Source organism: Besnoitia besnoiti, chromosome II (assembly GCF_002563875.1).
Source record: "Besnoitia besnoiti strain Bb-Ger1 chromosome II, whole genome shotgun sequence".
Taxonomy (NCBI): Eukaryota; Apicomplexa; class Conoidasida; order Eucoccidiorida; family Sarcocystidae; genus Besnoitia; species Besnoitia besnoiti.
The window spans coordinates 2,102,875-2,126,485 of NC_042357.1; the positions used below are offsets into that span (position 1 = coordinate 2,102,875).

Sequence of the window (23,611 nt, forward strand, 5' to 3'; positions counted from 1 at the left end):
GTCTTCGTGTTAAGCAGCAAGAAAGGGTTCCCTTGCAGCAGCTACTGTTCGAACTTCACGGTCCCTTGGCTGCTGGAATGCGCACGTGGTATCGTCCCTGCTAGCAGTTAACAATGAACAAAAGCTAGCATGCCATAGTTCTGATTCCTCGTTTCAGGGCCGAGACCAGAGGATCGCTCAGGGACGGCTGCCACCTCTGCGCCCTGCCGCGTTCACACAGCGGGTCTGCTCCTGCACGGCTCCGCACTGCGGAGCAGTTTAATCGACTGAGATTCTTCCGGATGTGAATTCGATAATAGTTCTCTTGTTCAGTTCAGTCGTTCTCACATAATGCGAGAAGGTGCGCGCCATGTGAAGGTGCGATACATGTAAGAGAAGGCGCGGGATTGGAGAACTAGATGCTGACCTGACTTGGCTTAGGTCCAGATGCAATCGCGCATACACACCATCCAGCTGAATTATTTCGCACTCCGAATGCTTTTTTCCCCACGGCGCGTAAGAGGTGTCCATGCCGTTGATCTGGCGTTGATGTATTCGGCGGGAGTGTATTGACCAAACCTCCATAGACCTCTCTTTTTGAGGCGCGCATTTGGTAGAAACGCTGGCATTGTCTTTCACATCCTCACGATCAGCTACAGAGAGACAACACATGTGGTCGCTGTACTGATATCGACTGCAGGAGCGGAACGTTGATGATGCAGTATACTGACACCATTTAGCATTACGGGGAGTTGCCAGTGCATGTGCCGTGTGTGTCGGGTCTCCACTAGCTGCTTTCTTGTTTTGACTGTCACAGTCCAGCGACTGCGCTCTTCCACTATTAGTGTCGACGCTGTTTACCGCATCTTGTATAGAAGCACTGTGTCCCCCCTGCACAGCATATGTTTCGTTTTCTTCAGATGAGAGAAATATCTCGTCCCCCGCCCGCGGTGATAGCCCATCGAACTGCCAAGGCGTTCAGTCGGTACTGCTCACGACGTCTATGCAAAGAAGTCAGTGTCCGCGGAAAGAAGTTGCTTTGTGGGCGTCACTCCAGTCCTGGATATGCTACTCACAGTTCTACCATGTTGCTAATGGTGGCAGAAACGCTGCAGTCTGAAAAGAGATGTGCTTTCGGTTTGTACTATAATAGGTGCCGGTTCTACTGCCGCAGAGGGAACCCGGAAGCGGCTCAGCCGACAAGCCGGTGCGCTTCAGTTCAATTCTGCCCACATGTCAAGTTCGTGGATCATAAACCACAGTGCTACAGGGACCTCTACAGAAATGAATTAAGAGCATAGAAATCCAGGGCGTCTCTAAAAAATGGACTCGCCCCTGCTGATATGCCAATTGGGTCGCTGAGCATGTCCCTGGCAGTGCTAACGCTACGCGTAAGAGACGCATCAATGCACCGCCGTGAAATTTTAGTGCTCCCGCGAACACCATAAGGTTTGTTCTGGTATCGCGACAGCAGTCACGAAATCTTTGGCGTACGATGGAAAGCGTGAAACAACGGCGTAGCACGCGCCTCTTCCTCCAGCCATGCGTGGTTTTTCATTAGGCTCATATGGGAGACAAAACGTTTTGGCTTCGTGCTTGCCATCGCCGCAGTAGTCGTGTGGACTTGTTTTTTGGTTTGTGAAGCGGGTCCTTCCGAACGTTCAGACGGCAGGAGTGAAATGGCAAGCGGTAGCATGCAGGCGTCAACTGCCTTGCGTGCGGACGACGCTTTGCAGGGAGCAGACGAACGAAGTGTAGATGAGGAGTTGTCGAGACCAGAATCATATGGAGACTTGAGATATAATCTGTCTGCGCTTGACACATCCCACAGGAGGCGCACTCAACGGTTTCCAGTCTGGGGTTTTTTTCGTGACGCACTTCCGGGTGCTCTCCTGCTGGCGGCTATGGTCTTCATTGCCCACAACGCACGTTCGAGCGATGTATTTCTTCAGCGATGGCTGAATCGGGTCTCCACTCAGGAACGCGCGATATCTGTTCCTGTAACAGTTACCGGACCGGGTGTTTTTGAGGCGCCCCCGGAATACGACCATTGGAGCCCCGGGGAGTTTAACAGAGTAGCAACGACTCCTATGCAGAGTGTTAGACCGAAGACCGCGGCACAGGAAGCTGCGGCAGTTTCATCCACATTTGTCTGATAACTATCCGACATGTGGCTCCCTACGGTGTACCGGTTATTTCGTAGGGAGCATCAACGAATACGGAAAATCGCTGGCGTCTGCTACCGTGCTAAGCAGCCGCTGACGAGTTGAGATTGTGAATGAGCGTGATCTCATCTCTGCGTTCACCGTTAATCAAGGCTGCTCCTTTAGCATGTGTTTCCGTTCGTTCCGCCTCATTCCCGCTGTTTTTATGGGGTGCTGAATGGAGGGCCGGAGGTCTTGACTTTGCGTCCGACGGGGTGCATGTATACACGTGCATATGCATCTCTACGGCTGTATGCATTGTGTGCTACTTTATGCGTCCCTGGAGAAGGATTAGGGAGGCGTCATGAAGAGTACGTACCGTTGCCGTTTCGTCTTCCTACTCGTGTAAGAGCGTATAGCTCACTCGACACTGCAACACAACGCTCTGCCCTTCAAAATTGGATGCGTAGATATTTTGAAGGCTCACAGTGGCGTGCCGCCGTTGGATGAAAGTTGAATGCATTCGCCGCCGCTGGAATACCCCGGCGGGGCTGTTGCTAGCAAGGGCGTGCGCAAGTGGCTTTTGGCGTCGTACACGGGTGCAGACTGCGGGTCCGCGAAGGCTGTACCGTCGTTTTCAAAGAACTTCACTCCGTGCGGGTGGAAACGCCAGAGAACTGCGGAGAAGTGGTCAGCCGAGGGAGGCGTGAGGATAGAGGCGTAGCCGCGTTTCGAGCAACGAATGTCGGGGGTGCCATCGACAACATGCAGAGTTCGCTCTACGCCGTATACTGCAGTCTTGCGCGCACTGTAGTTTTGACGTGTCCATTCGATCCACATTGACACTTTCTCCGAGAGTGGCTGGTAGGCGAGAATGCGCGACCACGCCGAATGTTCCCAATTTTGGTTTTTATGAGGAGTCCGACACTGCGGAGCACATAACGCTAAAGGACACGCGTCTCCTCAAAATAGCAGTCTTAAACGAGCATGGCTTCACCTTTGTGCCACGACGGACAGGCCCGTCTCCTACAACCAGCGAAGACATCTAGCCCCAGCTGGTCTTCAATAACATATGCGTGGATCAGGCCATTCAAGAGCGACATCAAACATAATATGTAGAGCAGAACCTGCCCATACCACGCGGACAACACCGACCCAGTAGCACCTTGTTTCGGATTGTATTCCTTTTCGTGCCGTCCCGCGTGCATTTCGTCTTCGACGCTTTTACCGAGTTTTGCGCCTTCATCTTTCAGGTTCTCCCACGCTTGTACTTTGGCGTTCGCCCCATCGTCTGCAATGTCCCTGTAGAACCCTTCTGCGGCACCATCAGCTTCTGCTCTTCGCGTAGCAATTCTGTCATGTCCGTCTGTCTCTCGATTCATGCCTGACGCCGAACGAGACACTGGCTGTTGAGGCCGTGAAGGCGCTGTCACAGCTGCCGTCTGGGCGGCCAGATTCCCGCGGACCTTCATTACTTCTGCTTCAGCTTTTTCTGCAAGGCCTCGATACATGTCCTTCTCGTCTGTATCTGTGACGACCTGCTTCGCGGCACCGATTGCGTTTGCTCCGAGTTGCTGCATGTACACCTCGTTAGCCGGGCAGTTAACCATGAAGAGACACGAGACACTGTTCTTCGGGGCCGTGACAAGAAATATCAAGAAGACTGCGAGAATGAAACAGAGAGGTAACAACACCGGATTCGCGCACAGCACTTTCCGGAACGAGCCCCTCCGACTGAAAATAAGTGCGGCATTGAGCAGACAGGCCCCTAGCCACACAAATATTATAAATGCTTCAGTCCTGCCGTCCCGACTGCATGGCGGGTCCTCCATCGCGGCCCCGGGTCTAAGGCTATGTCCGACAAGTCGATCCATACTGCCGTTAATCTGGAGGAGCGCGGTCGCCGACATTTCCAACCGGGACTGCTCCTTGCTTTTTGGCACAGGGAAGTTCAGGTTGCCCACATCTTCATGTGAAATTTCGTCGAGAAGAGCAACACTGCGCGGTCTGTCTGTCCACCACAAGCTGCCTGGCGCAGATTTGAGCTTGGGGCTATGGCGTCTTCGTACGACTCGTCCGGAGGAAAGTCGCGGTCGGCGGTGAGAGCTGGACGTCACCTCTCCCCAGTCGGAGACCTCTAAGAAGGATGCTACCAGATGACTGGTTGATTCCTGACCCCGGACTTGCACCATCGAGGCGGTGTTCTTCGCTGGGTGCGTGAGTCCCTCTCCCGGCATTTTTTCCCCGGAGATATGGCTGACCCACCCGTTGTTTGCTTCACCTGAACTCTCGCCGTTTTGGGTCCGAGTCGCCGAGAGAGACGACGGATGACTCACATGCGATACTGCACTCTGTTGGCGTCCTTGTGCGTTTCCATTGACGGCCTTCTCTTCCCCCACCCGGCTTGGGTGTCGACCACGCTCAGACACACGCCCGCTAGCGCTAGCACCTTGCGTAACGCCGTGACTAGCGGCTTTCTCACGGGATCCATTTTCCCTGATCTCTTCTTTCCACTGCTTTTCCTGCTCCACGCCACCTTGAGCGGTATTGTCGCCAGCGGCAGTCATGCTCAGCGAGTGAAGGTCAAGCAGATGCTCGATTTGCTGTCTCTGCAGAAGCTCGTTCCGCACTTCTCTCTGCACCCATGCACAGGGCAGAGGCCTCTCCGCAGGACCGTAGAGAAGACCGAAGAGCAGAAAGAGTGCGAGAATATCGACAATAACAATCGAGGTCACCCCCGCTACCGTCCTTGCACCTAAAGGATTACTAGTTGGTCTGCGCTTCGTTAGGGGACCATCTGACGGCACAGACCAAAGCATGGCCAGCGAGAGGCCAAGGAGCATCGCCACAGATGAGAAAAATGATGCGAATGCATTCGGCGTGCCATACGCGCCAACTGTGAGCAGCAAGTGCGAGATAGCAGACAATACACCATACAGAATCTGGAGTTTGTAGACAGCAAAAGATGTGACGAGCGTAGCGCGTCCTTCTCGAATGAGCGTGATGACGCCCAGAACTCCACAAGACTCGAACAAATGCCTCTGAGGGATGGCACTCGCCTCTGTGTCGGCCTTCAGCTGCTTTGCTGACGCGGGCGGTTTGGAAGGCGATGGCGAGTAGTCCTGCCGTTGGTTTGTTAGAATTGCAAAAGGAGCAACCGACTGGCACAGATTCCCAGGGCCGAACGCAACGCCTATTTCAGCCTGCCGGATGGCAAAACAATCATTTGTTCCATCTCCAACCATCGCCACGACGAGGTCCCTATCTTGGTACTGCTCGACAACTAGTGCTTTCTTATGCGGCGACATGCGCGCGAAGACACGAACCCGGAAAAGAACCCGATCGAAGAGAGTCCGCACCCGCTGCTGCCGCCTCGAGAGCTCTCCACTGGTCTCTTCAAGACTCCGAGCGCGTTCTACTTTGACCACGACCGGCTGCGGGGGCCCATCTTCTCGTGGCAAGGCTGAGTTACCAGAGGGGAAGAGAGAACGTGGGATTGTATACATGCTGTGGGGAGGCGACGGAAAGCCATTTTCTCCCAGCGACGGGGACTTCCCATTGTCTCCTCTCACGTGGTCGGTCTCTTTTTCACTGGCAAGATCCTTTGTGCCAGAATACCCCATCATTAGCACGTCTGGCGTATCCATCAAGGCTTCCATTGCCCTCGCTGTCAGAGCCAGCTCTGAATACTCATCTGAAAAAAAGACTTTCCACCGCTCAACTTCTTCCCCTGTATCCACATTTATCCATTTCACTCTACGACATAAATCATGCGCGTCTGAACCACCTCCGCGACCGGCGACGAATCGCTGCTCATCTGCCAAAACCTCCTCAGCGCTTGCGCGCGTTGACGCTTCCTCGACGATGTCGCCAAACACAACCGGCGAAGGTGCAGTAAACCTGTCGGCTCTGCTTCGCTGTTCCAACCGTTCGCTGTTGCTGCTGAAGATGTCTTCGAGAGACTGGATCATCCCAACGCGACGCGCAACGGCGACGGCGGTAAGAGCTGAGTCTCCTGAAAGATTACAAGGAGCAGGCATACGAACGCAACGCCGGTATAAGCACGATCTCCGGGGTCGCCTAAGCTGCACCTCGCAGCATCCTTTTGAGTAGCGCTAGCCACTTGAGGCGCTTGCTCGGTGAATTGCGAACTACCTGCTCGCGAGATCAGAACAGGACTATTTACGCGATTGATGCACATGCGCTGGCGACCCTCACAGGCATACACATTTACACTCGCGTTTGTGAAATAACGGGCTCTTTTTTCGTTGTTTCCATTTACTGTATCGCCTGAAGGGGCTCTACAGATGCTACAGACGACCAGACGAGGGTCAAACGCCCACAGGGGATGGGGCGCAGCGGTGAACAATCCACAGTTTTTCACTGTCCTGGTACTCCTCTCTAAACAGATGAGTCCAGCACTGCCGTCACACCGCTTCACTGACACACCAAAAGGAGCTGCGGTAATCCGTCAAATGAGCCACTGACTCAGAAACAGACATGCTGCATGCTGTAGGACGACCCTTCAGACACAGGCACAGCAGAATTCACGCGTAGTACCGCGCCTGCGTTCGCTGTGGCCTGAGTCGAACGAAACACAGATGCGTACAGACACACATGACGTTGGTTTATACTGCACATCCAGGGTCGCTCTGATCGCCCGTACCTGTAATGATGATTGGTCGGATCCCGGCGTCTTTCAGCTGCTCGACGGCGTCGAAGGCGTCGAGCCGTAGCTCATTCCGAAAAAGCACGAGGCCCTCGAGGCAGAGCTCGCTTTCCACTGCAGCGCGATCCAAGTCTTTCCACTGATCTAAGCGTGCGTGCACTCCTAAAGACTTGCTCGCCGTCGCGAGTACGTACACACCTCCCTTCGCGTATACCCCAGCGCGATGAAGGAAGTCACTCGGCACTGTCTGGGGTCGGCAGAGTGCTGACACAGCTTCGAAGCTTCCTTTGCAGAAGACCATGACCTCCCCTTCGTTGTGCTCTCCCTTTCCGTCCTTCATCCTCGCAACTACCACGCTCATGACTTGACGCACCGGATCGAACAGGAACCTCTGAAGGAGCACAAATTTGTCTCTCCTCGCGAGCTGCCGGTCTTCGTCGTCGCTCTCCTGAGCCCCTGGTGGGAGGAAGAACACGAGCCTTCCAACGCCAACAGCCATCTCGTTCTGGGCACCCTCGCTCCGCGTCGCGTCGTCCGCCCACCCGATCGTCCAGCCTGTCGAGTTGAACATCTGCCGCTCCAGTGGCGTCCCCTGCAGCTCTGCTTTCCTCGACAGGGCGAGGCCATGGCAGCACACGAGGCTCTCGAAAAGCCGCACAGGGACCGAATCGGCGAGGAAGAGCGCGCCACGGGCTTTTGCGCCGGAGAGCGTGGTGGGATCGAGCCCCGTGCCTGCCGCATGCACGCTCCCTCCGAAGGCCTCCGGATCGTATCTTACAAAGGGCTTCAGGGCGGCGCCTTCCACAGGCTGGCATCCAATGAACGAGAAGTCGTCGCGAGTTAGCGTTCCAGTCTTGTCGAAGCACACCACCCGGACTTGAGCCGCTAGCGGAAGACGGCCGGGCGCTGGACACACCACGGAGAAGGGGCGAGGAGGACTGGAGCTGGGAGACCAAGTGCGGCTGCCGCGCGCAGGCGGGCAACAACACAGCTCGCGGGCAGATGCGTCTGGCTTGGAGGGATCCGGCGACTGAAGGAGTTTAGCTCTGGCAGAGTAGTCGGAGGGATCTTCTGGGACAGACGCGGAGAGGTAGGCCCTGACCCGGAATTCCTCTGTTCGCTTCTGAAGGAAGCGCCGAGAGAATCGACTGGCTTCTTCGGCACTACACGCGCGCAGACGTCGCGCTGCCAATGTAGCAAACAACCCGCAGATCGCGGGCAGCCAGAGAGGTAGGAGCTTCAGGAGAGTGTCTACTGAGAACCGGAAAGACAGCAGAAGGCTTCTGGTGTAGTAAGCGTGGACAGCGACGATGCCGATCCAGAGAAGGAGAACACCAACGAGAACAAAAGCCAGCTGCCGGTCATATCGAAACATTTCTTGGTTTGGCAGATTGAGTTGACGAAGCTGCTGCCCTGCAGTCGTATTGATTCCGGTCCTCAGGGCCACTCCCCAGCAGATGCCTCCTTGCCCTGAGGCACCCGAATCCATCAAAGCCTGCGCAGTGGACAGCTGGGTTTCCGCAGCACGCTCTAGTCCTCGTTCGCCGCCTGCGGTCAAGGTACACTGTACCGCTGCCTCATCCAGGGTTCGCGTTTGGCCTCGAGCTTCTGTACACGAGACAACTCGCGTTCCAGCGTACACGAAGCTCTCTGTCAACTCTGGCTCTTTGAGCCAGTCTGCATCTTGAGCCTCTTTGCCATCTGCGGCCTCGCGACGCTTGGCGACCGACAGGCGGAAAGGTCGCTTCCGTAGGGGCGCCCCATCACCTCGGAGAGAGGATTCATCCACAGCAACCGTCCCGTTGACAAGAAGCATATCACAGGGCACTGTGTCGCCCCTCGAAAGCCTAATGATATCCGAAGGGACAATATCTGTCGCAGGAACCCGAGTCCACACCGCTACAAGCGGAGACGGACTCGGGTCACTCTCAAGCACTTCCAGCGCGTTCTGTGCCGTGGCTCGATAAGGAACCTGATACAACCGAAGAACAGAAGCTGGCTGCTCAGCCACGGCCTTTTCTCGCTCTGCGGCAAGATGGAGGAGGCCCGCTTGCTGCCGAAGCAGAAGACGGATTCGGTACGTGCCCTCTGAAACGACGAAGGCGAGAAGGATAGCCAGGACGAGGAAGTTCCGCGTGAAGCAATAATACCATATGACAACCAGCATCGCAAAGTAGAACGCGCTGCCTGTCAGGGAGGCCCAAAGGATCTTGCCAACGGAAGTCACAGGCAGTGCGATGCGGTTCGTGCCGATAGCCTGGCGATCCGCAACTTCTTCTGGCCTCAGGAGAACCGTGTGAAACGCCCGAAGGACATCGTGGACCCGCTCGGCTGCGCTATCATTCGCTTCAATTCCGCGCACCATGGCTTTGGCCAGCCTCGAGGCATCTGCGATGCCTTGCCTCTCTTGAAGTATCGCAGATAGGACGAAGAAGCCTTCGGCAGGAGCGTAGACGAGATGCATTCCATCGATCTCCACGAAGCGACGCGGGTTATGCACACCGACAGTGTGCCGCACGTCCACAACGGTATGATTTTCCAAAGCTTTGAGAACCTCTTCGCCAACAGCCCACTGCGTGAGGTCTTCTTCCGTCAAAAACATGACGCCATGCTCTGATTTGCTTTTCTCAGGCTCCAGCTTCTGTTTGCAGTCCTCACGCACTGCGACCGCGCGCGCGCCTAGCGTCTCCTGCCCCTGTCTTTCTTCGGGCCTGAGGCCGTCCAGCGCGTGGCTGCCTTCTACGGGGCCTTGGGCGGAAAGGGCGCTCGTAGCCGAAGCCGCCAGCGCAGTGAAGCGGCGGCGCCGGAGGTCGCCGGCGGATTCAACTTTGGATTTCTCACGTTGCTCGCGCTGCCGCAAGCGGCGAAGCTGCTCCACTCTATGGTGCGGCAGGTGCGTGCAGCGCAGCCGCAGCTTCGAACACGAGGATAGGGGCGCCGGAACAAGGTCCACGTCACGGAGATATCTTTTCCAGAGGGCGAAAGCACACGCCAGGTAAAAGAAGCAGAAGAGCATGAGCGCCACGCAAATCCGCTCTCGCGTCTGCATGCACTCGACGTTCGACATCCAGTACTGGGCGGCCGACTGCGCAGACATGCCTTCGGAGGGGCGAGATCCGTTCGTCGAGTGACCGTGTGGAGAGTACACTGGACTGGTTTCCGTCAGATACGGTGGCAAATGAGCAAAGAAGGGAGGAAGGCCAGGGTCCTGGGCGTCGTAGAAGGTGCGCGGGATGAAGTACGATATGAGCGCACGGTGCGGATCTCTAATGACAGACACGTTTACGCCCACGAGAGGCAGCCCGCAGGCGACAGCGAAGGAGAGCATAAGAAGATACTTCAGGATCGAACCAGGCACGCTCTGATAGCTGCCCTCCTGCTGAATCAGCATGCCGCGGACGAACATCAACGGGGTGACGTACATATCGCCGTATTGCCTGCCCTTCGCTTTTGCGGTTGATCCCCCTGCTTCACTGGCTGACGGAGTTGGCTCGGGAAGACCCTTGCCGAGCCTGAACATGTCCTCGACTACGCGCGCCTGTTTTTTCTGCACGTGCATCCGACGGGCGGCTCGTCGAACCAGCCACAGAAGTGTCATGACGGTGAGTGCGCCATATGCCAGGAAGACAAAACTTACAAATTGCGGAGGAATAGGCGTAGTCAGGGGTGTGGCAGGACACTCTGTGTTCAGGAAGCCAAAGAGAGTCGCCGCAGGAGTCTGGTTCCCCTGCCCTCGTGTTCGGAAGCTGCCCCTGCTGCCTCCAGGTCTTGCCTTCCCCGTGCTGTATGGCGGCCCCCGCCCATTCGGGTCGTTGCTATCATCATGTACGAACTTTCGGTCGTCTTTAGCACCCTCTCTGCGACGAACTGCCGCTGCTTGGAAGTCTGCGGTAGATCCGCTGGGGCCTGCAGTCCCCGTGTGGACTCTGCCGACAGCCTCGCGCGGCACGGAGGGACGATCGACTGCCCGCGACGACGTTCCATCTCTGGTCGCGTGTGCGAACAACGAGAAAGAGGAAGCTCCTTCGGCGACACTGCACGCGGGATGATGACAACTAGTTTCCTGCCTGTGCGGCCGCCGGTGGCCGTCATTCAACACAAGGGCGAAAAGAGTAACAACACTCAAAGCAAGCGTGAAGAAAAGACGAGCGGTAGATGATCCATGAGCCCTCTTTAGCCACATCCTTCGAGACTTCGAAGGCAGCACTACCTCAGTTGCCCCGGATCGGAAAAACGGCGCCCTCGCCATCGCCCTGTCACAGGGAAAGGCATACGCTTGAGCGCAAAGCAGAAATCCGCGCGAAGAAATCCGCCATGCGCGTAGCGCAGCTGCTGAGGTCAGGGGTTGAGACGTGACTTCCACGTTACGTTCCGTGTCAGAAGCATCTGCTCATGCAGCATTGAGCCGGCTGCCGTTTTATTCGGCGGGCCGCGAGCGAGGTGGATGTGGCTTAAAAAGCGTCCCGCTAGAGATCTTTGTTCTGACAGAGAACCCACACAGATTCGCGCACGGGGGCTGGCTCACAACAAAACAATGGAGGCGCTTGTCGCCTGAGGTCCCCCCGCTGTTCTGGAGCTCCAGTGAGCGTTTCGGTTGGATTTCACCCCCTGACGTCGACCGTGAGCTGCAGGCACTTCAAGCAGACGCGCTCACCCCTGTCTGTAAACGCGGCTTGAGAGCGTCAGCCGCTGACGCCAGGAATCTTGGACGAAAAGGACTAGAATGGTACACAACATATAGGAGGTCGCGTCGGAATGATCACCAGTGTCGCGCACGGGAGGAGCAGGAGGGGCTCGAGCACAGACTGGCGGCGAAAGCTGTCGTCAAGGCAGATCCGGGAAATTCAAGCAAAGGCTCTCCAGTAGACAGATCACCAGTTCCCCTGTGGGCGTATTCTGCAGAAATCAGACACTAAGAACGAAGGAACGCTTCAGCTCCTTCAGAACATCAGGCCGCGGTGAGTGACCACAACGCACGCCAGGACAACGAAAATCCATTCGGCGACTCGGGAATCTAGCCACAGCCTGTAAGACAATTGAATCCAAACAGTCCGATGTGCGGAAATTCGGAGAAGGCGAAATAGAGACAATGAGGCATTAGATTCAATAAGCCTTGAAGCCAGCCGGAAGCCCGCGGCCGTCTTGCTGGACGGCAGTCACACGCGTGACCGTTCCCGAAGCCGAAACTGAAGACAGATGGGAGAGCCCGTCCTTTTCGTGACAACTCGGGCCCTGTTTGAGGGTTCCTCCTATGTTCTGCGCCTCAAGATCGCACAGTCGTTGGCGTCTTGAGTTTTTTCGGGCAATGGCTTCACGAAGAGTGGGAATTCGAGGTCGTGCACGGCAGACCCGCAACAGTGTCTTGCGAGGATCGCTGTCTGACGAGCTGCAGGGCTACGGCGCACTTGTCGCGATTGAGTTTTCTAGTTTCTAAAAGAGCCATTTGCCGCTGAAGCGGCAGACCGCTCTTTTGATTCCCAAGAGGCTTCTTCTGTGGTTGCGGAGACACGCAAACGCAGTGGGAGTTTCGTGCTCGTTTTTTATTCGTCGCAGACACCGGTGTGCCTCCGGGCGCTTCCACCAATGAGACAGTCCAGTTGCGCAGACAAGCGGTAGGGCGGTAGGGACATTCAGCTTCGTGAACGCTGACCCCCTGGTGCTTCGCTACTGGGATGCTTTCCGTTAACTTGGTCTGTAAGATGTAGTTGCAACCGGCAGAGGAGGATTCAATCGTGGGTAGCGTAGCGGAGGGTCAACCAAGTGCACTGCTAGGCTACTTCGCACCCCAGCCACTTCGTTACCAACAGCACGTCTGGAGAGCTGCGTGAATTGCTACAGCCGAACGACGCATTAATCCCTCTTACTGCTGGTGTTATGCCTCTGTAATGAATGCCTTATCTCGTTTGGCTGATGGACACACTGCATCAAGGACCCTATACTCGCGCTGCGGCGTTCTTCCACCACGTGGCAGCATTTGGTCTACGGAACTTCACTGCGGAACGCCTACTGCGAGTGGCCCACAAAGGGTCTGCTTTATGTCAAGAGCACACACAGTAGAGAACCCAGGCAGACTCTTTCCTGTGCAGCGTTAGCTATCGTAGAGTTCTCTGCTGCTTGTAAAAGTCACAAGGCGCTGATCGAGCCGCGTAGCTTAGAGGTCGGCCCTACCTGTATCTGCTGTGGGCAAGCTTTCGAGTGATACGTTGGAAGCTCCTTTTGCTTGATGCAAAACCCTTCATGATGAGATAGGCGCTGAAAATGCCTCGCCAACCTTCCGTCGGCGACACACATATCGCTGGGAGACGCGTCTTGCCATCGATTCGAGACAGGCAGTTGTCAGCAGAGTCACGGGCCTGCCGTTGATCCGTTAATTTTCTTTCCAAGATTCGCATGAAATCCCGTCTGAGAAGCCCTGCAATTCTCCCTTCTTTCTATCGAGCCGGTGGGTCGCAAACACTCTCGCTGGTGAACCATTCTTTGCGCGGCTGGCTCATTAACTCACCAAGGTGAAGGGAGGCCACGCATTCTGCGCTCCTCTCGTCATGATGCATTTGCGTGGAAACGACATCGCAGCCTTTGCTATCCAAAACTCAATTCTGTCTTGTAGGGACCAGATTGAGTTTGAGGTCGAAGTATGGAGAGGCCTACTACGGAATACAGCATGCATTCACGGAGCAGTGGCATGCGTCGCCTGCTGACTGAGAGGGTGATGTGCTTGTCTGTATCAACACCAGTGTGCTGCGCGAGCTGGCAGATCTCTCAGAGCGGGGGTGCTAGCTCTTTGCAATAATGGTAATGACAGTGCCGGCAGCAACCCATCGGCTGCGCGCACCGATGAGACTGACTGAGCGCGCAGCTCGTCCGCCTCCGTCTGCCGCCTTTAAAACCCATATGGCGGCCGTAGAACTGAGACATAAACGACTGTTTTCTAAGACGAGGTGGGTGCCGGTTGGCCACTACAAAAAGTAGCACGCAGCAGAGCGAGGGGTGCGTATATAGGAGTGCCGCGCTTGAAGCCGTGCATATAATTTGACATCGAGTATCGCGTATAACGCGTATTCGTTGAGCCTTCAGCCTTGATGGAATAGACCCGACATACCAGGATGACCCCGAAAAAAAAGATTTGAAAGATTGAGAAGGAATCGCCTTTCCGTCATGAAACACGCCACTGGTAATCGAGAATGTACCAAAGAAAAAAATAAAACGACTCTAGGGAAATCCTTGCACGGCTGCGGCACGTGTCTACACGCACACTTTCGGCTTATTCCCAGTCGTCTAACTTTCTGCCGACGAAAACATCTTGCGAGTGGCGCGCAACCAGGCTCCACCCCAGCGCGGAAATATCGAAGATCCTGCATCGTCCTTGGCCGCAGTTTTATGCGGGCTCCCCATCACGTCAGACTTGGCACGCGTCTCCGCTGGCGGCGCGTGTGCGTCTGCGTCGGCGAAACCCGTGCCCGGTTGCCATCGCGCCGGCTTGAAGGGTTCTCCTCCTGTCTTATCGCAAACCATAGGTTGAGAGACTAGCGAGAGGTTGCATCTCTCGAGAGACTGACTCCGCCAGTGCGGCTGCTTTTCCTGTTCCTCCGCGGATTGTCGCCCAGAGAGAACGACCGCAGTTCCAGCGCCGGAGCAAGCCGCCTTCCGCCTCAAAACCGAGACATCCCACCGATTGCTCTTCGAGGCAAGAAGGCGCTGCTGGAGCTGACGCTGAAGAGGAGGAGGCCCCTGTCCTTGATCGGCCGGGCTAGCGCCAAATCCCGCGATTCCCGCTGAACTGAGCACACCCGATTGTTCCACGTGTAGCGCTGTGAATTGCTCTACCACAGGCGGCGAGGACACCGAGGGAACCGCGCTCAACCACCCCAAGCTTCTGACATCTTCACCTGACTCTTTCGTGCTGAGAAGCGCCAGATCGTGCGAGGCACTTCTGCGGGCGCCTATCACGTGAGGCGCAGCGGCCACAGAGCTCAAAATGGTTCCTCCAACTTTTGCGGTGAGGTGGGCGCGGACTGGAGGATGCTGCATTCCAGGGACTTCTTCATCGTTTCTGCGCCACAAACCTGTTTTGCAGTTGTACTCCCAGTGGACTACACCCGGCGCGCCGATGGGCTGTTCGCTTGACACGCCACGCGCTCCTCCAATGCAGCCCGCTGAAGCTGCGTCACTGCGTCCCTGAGCACTACCAGAAACCTGAGCAACAGCATGAGCTCGAGGCAGAAACGTAGGGACTTGCCGGTGAAGAGTAGAAGAACCGTTCCTCTGCGCCTCTTCGCTGTCTGCAAAAGGCCTTCCTGTAGGTGCGGGGTGTCCATACCCCTGCGGGAATGGCGGGCGGGCACCGAGCGTGGAAGTCGGTGTAGGTCTGCATGCGCCTGGAAGATCCGTGGCTTGCTTCGCCGCCATTTCGTGAGGCCAAGAAGCCAGAGAGACACTTTCGGGGACTCGGAGCTCGACATCCGCGTCGCGCGTTCGATTCTGAAGACTGCTGGCGTGGCTTCGCCTCGCACTCGACCGATGCGAGATCTTCCCTCTGTCGCTTTCTGCGGCGTCCGGGGAGGCGGAGCGCGGAAGACCGAGCATAGGCGGCAGATTGAGGGAAGACCCCATAACGCGATAGGCAGAGGATCTTTCTGTGGGGGCCACGGGGCTTGACTCCTCGACGGGCTCTTTCGCTGCTCTTACGGCCCTTGCGGTGGCACCGTCTCCGAGTTGGGGCGGCCTGTACGGCTGAGGAACGATTGTTTCTCTGTACTCGACGAGGTTCGAAGGGTAGGCAGCCTTGCTGGCTGCACACGGAACCGCCGCAGCGCTGGTGCCAGCGCTCCGCCGTAGGAAACCCGCTCCACCACCGCAGTCAACCGCAGGAGAGGAGTGCGGCGCCAGAGGACCACGGAAGGCACTCACTGAAGATGGCCTTTCGCAGTTCGCCTGTGCACCGCCAGAGGGCAGCCGACCGCCGAAAAAACCGCCTCCCACCTCTCCGGTTCCCAGAGCCGGCGCTGTCGCATCGTCGGCCCCACTCCCCGCAGCCCAGGGCGACGGAGTAAGCAGGCCCCCCCTCCCTGCCCTGTGCCGCCACGATGTACCGGAAAGAGAGCGGTCCCCCGTGACTGAACAAGAGAGGGCCTCCACGACACCGCTCGGGAACCCCTCCGCTGCCCAGCGTTTGTCACCACCGCCTTCGTGGCAACTCGTTCGCCGAATGGCGGTGGCGGCCTCGCCCGCCCTGGCGTCGCTCCGCTGATGCAGTTGAGGCGGTGACCCAGGCCGATCTCTTGACGCAAAGTCTGGTCCTGCTCTGTCGCACGCGACCACCCTGCGCTGCGGCTGTCGGGTACTCGCTGCGTAGTCCATGCACGAACTTGACCTCCTCGCGCTCGCACTGCCGCGCATCGAGGAGACGCTCTCCCACTGCCCAGACGCGCGGCGCTGGTCTTCCTGCCCTCCGCAAGAAAATGCTTGCCCGTTAAACAGCGAAGAGCTTGTTGCGCACGAGCTAGGCAGCGGGTCACGGGAAAATGACGGAGATGGAGGGCAGGGGAGAGACGGATCGAGACCGAGGAACGGTGGCTGGGTCCCAGCGCGCGCTCCCCCAACGTCGAATGTCGGCGGGGTGTGCAGGAAACCGGCATCGCTGAAACGCCCACCCACGGGGTTGATATCGCCGAACTGCATGCGCTTCGAACTGTCTCCGTGGCTTCGAACATCGTGCAGGTGTTCGGGGTCCCTCCTCGGCGTTTCCGCCGCTCTCGCATGCAAATAGCTATCCTCAGGACCATTTACCGCGCTCTGGTCGCCGCCGGGTGTGCTGTCAACGCCTGTGTGTCTCCCTGTCGGGGAGAACCTTCTCTCGACGCGGCTGTCGCTGCGACACATTCGCCTCTTTGTGGGGCTGCCGGCAGACGGCACCCCTCCTGGCCTTTGCCCGTGGATTTCAGTTTCCTCGTCTACGAGGCCTCTCAGCTTGTTCTTGGACCATTGCGGGACTGCAACCAAACGACTCCCCGCCTTCACAACTTCCGCCTTACTGAGGGAGCGGCGCGGCGTTGAATCGCCGCGCTCGCTCGACGCCGTGCGAGCAGCCCCCTGCATCGGCGTTCGCGTGGAACGCCCAGGAGGCGTAACTTCCGACACTGCTGGACGTCTCGGCGAGCCAACTGCGTTCCGTTTGTCTTCTCCTGAGCCACGCACTGCCGCGCCTGGCCGCTCTTGCCTCAAAAGCTGTCTGCGTTCCACGCAAGCAGCCGAGACAGACCCTGCTTCTCCCCTGGAGGCACCGTCTTTTTCACTTTGGAGCCTGCGCAGCTGCGAGCGGGATCGGCGGATGAGGTCTTTGAGAGCGCTCTTCGAGCCTGCCTGAACGAGTTCAGGTCCCGGCAGGACGCCCTCGGTGTCTTCTCCACTTGAATGCGACACGACAGAGGCGTCTCCGCGCGGCGAATCGAAGTGTGACGTCGACGAGACGACTCGACCCTGATGAATCCGCTTGACGGCGTTCCTCTGAACGACAGAAGGCGGCACCGCTTTCGAGCGACTTCCACTAGAGGAGACGCCGCGCCGAAGAGGAGAGGCGCTACGGTTGGGCGGCGAAGAAAAGCCTGCCGCCACCCGGTTGGACTTCAGACCACTAGACGCGTGACACGGCGCCTCCTTCGCGACCCCTTCGTCTCCCTCCTCAAGCTCACTGTCCTCGTCGTCGAGAGTTGCAACGCTATGCTCGCTGGAGCTTCCAGCCGGACGAGATCCGGAGGAGATCGAAGAGAGCCGAGAGATGCTACCAGGAGACTTCTCCGCGCTTTGGCGCACACCCTGCTGTCCCGTCTCCCGGTCCTTCAGATAGAAGTACTCCCGCGGCAGCATCCCCCAAGGCACCTCATGTACCAAAGCTTCCTCGCCGAGTGCGTGAGCCTCCCGGCGTGCTCCCCAACTGCTCGCAGGGGGCTGCTTTACGCAGGAGTAGCTCCGTGGCTTTCGATCTCCTCGTTCCACCAGCTCTTCAGCAGACAGCTGCCTCTGGCACCCGGCCTGGGAGAAGTTGTCGCCTCGTTCTTCGTCGAGGCGCACGTGGGGACTCGTTGTGGGCGAGTGCCCTCGTGGAGACGCATCCCCGTGAGACGCGGAAAAGCTGCGCCGAGTCCCGCGGACGCCCTCGCCTTCGTCGCTTTCCGCCTCTGAACGGCCTGCATGCGCGCGGATCGAAAGAGAGTGGACCAGGTCTTGCAGAGCGGGCGGCGGCGCAGGGAGCTGGGGGTGGGCAGTCACGGAACGACTGACGCGCCTGTCCTCGTCAGCGCTCGGCAAGCGAAAGCGGTGCTCCACGCTCGCCCCGTCCTCCAGATTTCTCTTCGCCTCATTTGCATGCGCCCCCATCATGAACATCTGAAAAAGCAGGTCCGTCAGCGGGTTGGCAAGAGGAGGAAACGCCGGAAGCGAAAGCGGGCGCTCTGCGCTCGCGTGTCGTCTTTCCTCTGTGCAGCTCGGTGCGACATCGCCCTCCGGTCGAGGCGCCCCTGCATACAGCCGCGCGAGCGACAACTGAAAAAAGGCCTTCTTCAACGAGGCTGACGGCGAGTCGGGAGACACAGCGTTTCGGCTCGCGGGTGAATCGCTCTGGCTGCCCTCGCTGTAACACCGGCGACCCGCGGGCACAGCCGCATCCGTCGGCGACGCTTCAGACGCCTCGGGGTTCACTAGCGCTCGCCCAGACTCTCCGCGGCCTCTGCTGTCTCGTTCTCCCGGTTTAGCCCGCGCTCGCTGCGCCGAGTCCCCCTTGGAGGAGCCATGTGCCGCTCCGCGTTTTTCCCGAGTTGACCAGTCCTCGCGTCCCTTTCTCTCCCTCAGAGCTGCCTCTGGCGTCCGTTTTTCTTCTGTGCCAGGCTTCTTCTGCCCGACTCTCGCTTCTCGCTTGTCCGCCCTCTGCGACCGGTCCTCTGCCCCAGCTGCTGCAGCCTTTGCTGCCAGGCGCTTTGTCCCTGAAGCATCCACTTTCTTGTCTTCTGTGTCCTCGTCGGCAGGTTTCGCCTTCGCGTGTGCATGCGTCGCTCGCAGCCATATCGGGACACGCTTGGGAGCGGGCTGCGATGCCGTCGGCGCAGGCGACGCCGCTTTCTTGAGCTCTGCAGCAGGTTTCGTCTTGGGCGACGGCGCGAGCTTCGGCTTGAGAGTCGTCCGCGATGTCCGCATGCGTTCGCAAACCTTCACGTGACCTTCATGCGCTTTGACCGAAAACGTCCGTGAACAGAAAGGGCATACCGCGGTCGGCTGCATCTTCCACCTGCCGGCACACAGTGTGAGAACGAGAACGCGAGTGTTAACCCACGGAAAAGACAGAGTCGGACGCAGTTCGCAAGCACCGTGACTTCGTTTTACCTGGCGTACGCAACCGCAATGCAACTCAGCAAGCGGCTGCGGCGGTGCTGCAAAATTGAGCGCATCTCCACGTTTCGCAGCAGTGTTGCCACGACCAGGTGAAACCTGCTGGCCAAAAATATCGATAGATCGATTCTATTGTAACTGCAAATGCGTATACGAAACGGCCACTGCCCCCTCCCACCAGCGTCACCATCCGCAACGCAGTGGCACCAGGGGAGCCTCTTCGACTCCACACGTTCACATAGACATCACTCCTGATAATGCAAGGACTGACTTACCGGTCTTCAGGACGAACGTTCTTCAGGCCTTCGCGTTTCACCGCTGGAGGCTTCGACGCCGCCCGCGCGCCGGCCGTTTTCGGCGCATGCTTGCCCCGCGCAGCCGCGTTCCTCTGCTCTAGGACTGTTGGAGGCTGAAGCTCGGGTTGAGTGGATTCCGAACCCGGAGTGCGGCTCTCCTTTGAACACGCTTCTTGCCTTGTCGCCGGCCTGTCTTCGCCTGCAGATCCCGCAGAGGCGCTGCGCGAGGAGGCCTTTGAGAGTCTTTTTCTCGGAGGCAGCAAGCTACGGCTTCGCGAGGGAGGCCGCGGCGAGGCGCAAAGGGGAGGGGAGCGCGGAGAGAGGGAGGACAACGAGCCTTTCAGGGTAGACATCGGCTCAGGAACGGGGAGAGAAAGCGACTCTCTTAAGGCACTGCTGGCGCCTGCGCAACCGCCGGCTTCCGCCGCCTCGTTGTGCTGCTGCGCAGGACTCACCTCGTCCGCCTCCTCGGTGCATACCTTCGTCTCTGGCTCTTCCAGGTCCTCGGCCTCTCGCGCTCTCGGCGCAAGGCTACTGGGAGCAGCGAGCGGCGACTTGACGTCACCGGACTGTCGCGGAGACTCCGGTGCCGCAGCGGCAGGCTTCGGCGCGCCCAGCAGGCCACGGCGTGGCCGTCCAGCGGTGCCGCTGTCGCGCACTGGTTCGTCGTCTGCGGACATACTCAGCGGAGGCGACAGCGCCTGTGAGGAGGTGCGCGACTCCTCTACCGGGACTTGGCTCTCCGCGTCCGACGGTCTCGAAGCGTCTTCGTGAGCACTCTCATCTTCGACAGAGGAACTAGAGCGGAAGGAGATAGAAAGAGACGAAGGACGCCAAAGGGAAGGGCTGCTTTGCGGTCTGCCAGACCCGACATTCTCTGAAAGCGAATACGACGAGTCCGCGAGTGCGGCGAGAGTGCACTGCTCAATCTCGCCTTCCGACGCCACTCCCTCGTCGGGCTCCGAGGACTGAAGCTCTTCCTGGACAAAGAGACACCTCTCCTCTCTTTTTGTCCCTCTGCGAGATGCGGGGAGAGAGAGTTCCTCATCAGAAAGGTACGAAAGAGACAGAGGCGAAGAGGCGTACACGGATACGTCGAGGGCAACGCTTGAGGGCAGCTGCTCCACTGGACTGCGGAGGCCTCCGTGGCCTGGCATGCCTTCTGCAGACACACACGGGGAAGAAGCCACAAATCCGACTGTGGGCTTGCGATGATGGAAGCCGCCTTGCGAAGGCAACGACAGAACTAGTGTTGCGGTGTATGAGGCAAATGCTTGTAGAATCACCCACGCGTGAGTTTTGCAGCGTTGATAGGTGAATCTGTCTATGGTAACAGCATGCCAGGCATCCTACACAGATATGACAGACTCGTGCCGTGCCCCCATGGCGGGCAATCAAAAGAGGGTACGACCCTCTCGGCATATCAGCTGCCTGACGAACTCTCGCTTACCGCTGTCTGAGCACGACTCCGCGATGACTGTCTCAGAGAGAACCTCAGGCTCCAGGGCACTGCTGGCTTCGGAATCGACCCTCATGTCCCTGCGAGATGTCTCTTGCGGCGCCGCAGCTGCTGAACTCGGCAACTCAACATCCTCGAAGACTCCTTCTTGCGCAGCGCTCTCCACTCCTTTCGACTCCCCATCTGCCGCGGGCTGCCCTGCAGGAGGAGAGAGCGCGTGCAGCGCATCGACACCCGCAGCCTCAGCAGCAGGCGCGTCCGCATGCGCTGGCTCACCTTGAGGCGCGCCATCGGACCTCGAATTTCTGCGCGAGCCTTTGAAGCTCGACAAAGAAACCGAGCGACGGTCAGCTGCAGCGGTGGAGGCGGCGACAGTGCCCGCCGCAGCTCCCGTGGCCTTCTTCGCCTGCGACTGCGACGAAGGGACAGACTGCTGGCGAGGGCTGCCTGCTGGCTTGATCAGGCGAGGCGGATTGAGAGCACGTTGACGCCGCAGAAAGGCTTGGCGGGCTTCTTTCGCGCGAGCACAAGCCTGCGCATGGCGCGGTAGCCGCCATGCTGCAAAATTCCTGATGAAGTTGCACGAGAACAGAGCGAGAACGTGACAGTAAGCGATCAAAGAGCGCTCACCCAACAAGCTGCATACGCGACGAAGGCTTAGACTCGCTGGCAAAAGACAGGACGCAACTGACAGCAAGGAGGCGAGCAGGCGATCCCGGGGATAGTGGAGAGCCTGCGGACTCGACTGTGTGTGTGAACTCCCCTGCATCGCAATCAGCGTTCTTTCCGCGTGGTTCTTCTCGCTGCTGGACGCACCGTTTGCATAAGGAACAGGGAACAAGCTCTTCGTCTGGCTTTGAACCCTCTGCGCTGTCTGCATTGTCCATGCTGTCGCCCGCGCCGCCGCCGGCGCCGAAGCCCATCCGCTCTTCCTCCTGCTGCTTCTGCTCTACCACATGGACGAAATCGTCGAGGGAATTGATGTTGGTCTCGAAGAGAGGCACCTCCTCAGGCCCCAGTGGGAAGGCGCCCGGTCTGTGCTGCTGAGATACGCGGCCCGAAAAGCTGCTGGGTGTCCGGAGACCTGCAGGCCCCGCGGGCTCCTCGTCGACGTCAAAAGCCGCCCCCAGAGAGATGATAGGAACCTGGAAGAGACACACACGCAGAGGGAGTCACGAAGTGCTGATGCACCACCCGCGACGACTGCATGCGATGGCGCGAGCCCTGCCTCAGGGAGCCGCGCGACACTGCTCTACGGGCAACCTGACCCAAAAACCACGCCGACGGCCGACTCAGACTCAAGGCGCGACAGCGCTGCGCATGCAGCGCACCCACGCTGGCGAACAGTCCCTGCTGGAAACAAAGCCGAATGGAGTAAGCGGTCGCGCTGCACGAGTCCAGCGGAGAGCCTCCGCGTACTCCCTCCCTCTCTGTCTGTGGTCGGCTTCGCCCTCTTTCTCTGACTCACCTCTTCCCTAGATCTGGTGCGAACGGGCGACGGGGAGAACGTGTGGCCCTGTGGGAGGGTCAGCAGCGACCCGCGGGGCTCTACCTCGAGCAACGAGGCACCTGCCACTGCAGCGGCAGAAGAAGCAAAGTCCACGGAGATGGACGTGCAAGGCGAAATCGTCACGACAGGCAGGGCATGCTCGCCGTCCGGGTCGCAGGAGGAGCGAGGAGCCTCAGAACCTGTCGAGAGAGCGGACGCAGCCCGCCTCGGGACGCGCCATGGCTCTCTGGCGTCCGCGGCCGGAACTGACAAGAGATCATGGAGGAGTCGCCCGCAGTGGGAGAGCGCGCCGGGGTACGCCAGAGGCTCCAGCCGACTTGGCGCAACCGCCGGAGGGTCTGCGAACGAGAGGATGCGCGAGCTGGCTGCCACCGTTTGGAGGGGGTTTCTGCTCTCTGTTTCCCCTGCCCTCGGCTCATGTTCCAGCTGAACTCTCTCGCTACCCATCACGCGCAGCTTCTCGCGTAGTTTCTCCGCCTGCGTCTCGCGAACCGCCTCTTTGTTCTCTGTGTGAGCGACCTGCAGCCCCTTTCGTCCCTCTCGATCCGCACCGAGCGCCGTCCTCGTCGACAGAGAGGACGTGTCGCCCTGCGAACTCATCCGCGGCGAGAGGAAGGATGGAGGAGGCAAAGCGGCCTCGGACGCAGCAGCAGACGGCAAGGTCTCCACGTCTCCCTCGACGCGAGGGTGGGAGTCTTCTGTGTGGTCGGCGGCGGAAGCTCCGCCCAGTCTCGTCGCGGACGGCGGTGCAGCGCTGTCAGGACCGACGACTTCCCAGGCGCAAAGAGACGCAGAATCTTCATCCATCGCTTCTTCAGACTCTCGCCCCAAACACAAGATCTGCTCCTTTTCTGGCCCGGTGTCACGCTTGCTGTCGCGCGCGCTGGGAGCGCGGCTACCATCCATGCCCGCCGAGGCCTCATAGGGGCTGTCAGGGCGAGGCTGTGGCGAGGGAGCGAGGGAACTGACTCGGTCGATGGATGCTGTCGTGGTCTCTGTTGAGAACTCCCCACGGCGCTCTGCAACTTCGGTCGAGGGCCCCACCACGGCGCAGCCTGGCGCAGTCGCCCAGTCTGCGGGCGGAGACAGGAGAGCCATGGTTTCAAACACGCAGCCTGTGGAGAGAGCGACGATTCCGTCGCTCATCGGCTATGCGAGAACTGCTCGCCTCTCTTT

General features: G+C 58.6%; 2 protein-coding genes across 2 annotated transcripts; both read right to left on the minus strand.

The window, feature by feature from the left end:
- Positions 1-3,100: 3,100 nt before the first annotated feature.
- On the minus strand, positions 3,101-10,975 carry BESB_036510 (uncharacterized protein; the record flags this gene model as incomplete). The annotated part of the gene is made up of 2 exons (XM_029362237.1): positions 3,101-6,138; positions 6,790-10,975. 2 exons carry the CDS (start codon positions 10,973-10,975, stop codon positions 3,101-3,103), a joined length of 7,224 nt encoding a protein of 2,407 aa, XP_029221202.1.
- A 3,092-nt stretch (positions 10,976-14,067) lies between these two features.
- Positions 14,068-23,533, minus strand: BESB_036520 (uncharacterized protein; the record flags this gene model as incomplete). Its single annotated transcript, XM_029362238.1, has 5 exons — positions 14,068-19,069; positions 19,446-20,628; positions 20,917-21,494; positions 21,742-22,070; positions 22,394-23,533. 5 exons carry the CDS (start codon positions 23,531-23,533, stop codon positions 14,068-14,070), a joined length of 8,232 nt encoding a protein of 2,743 aa, XP_029221203.1.
- Positions 23,534-23,611: the final 78 nt, after the last annotated feature.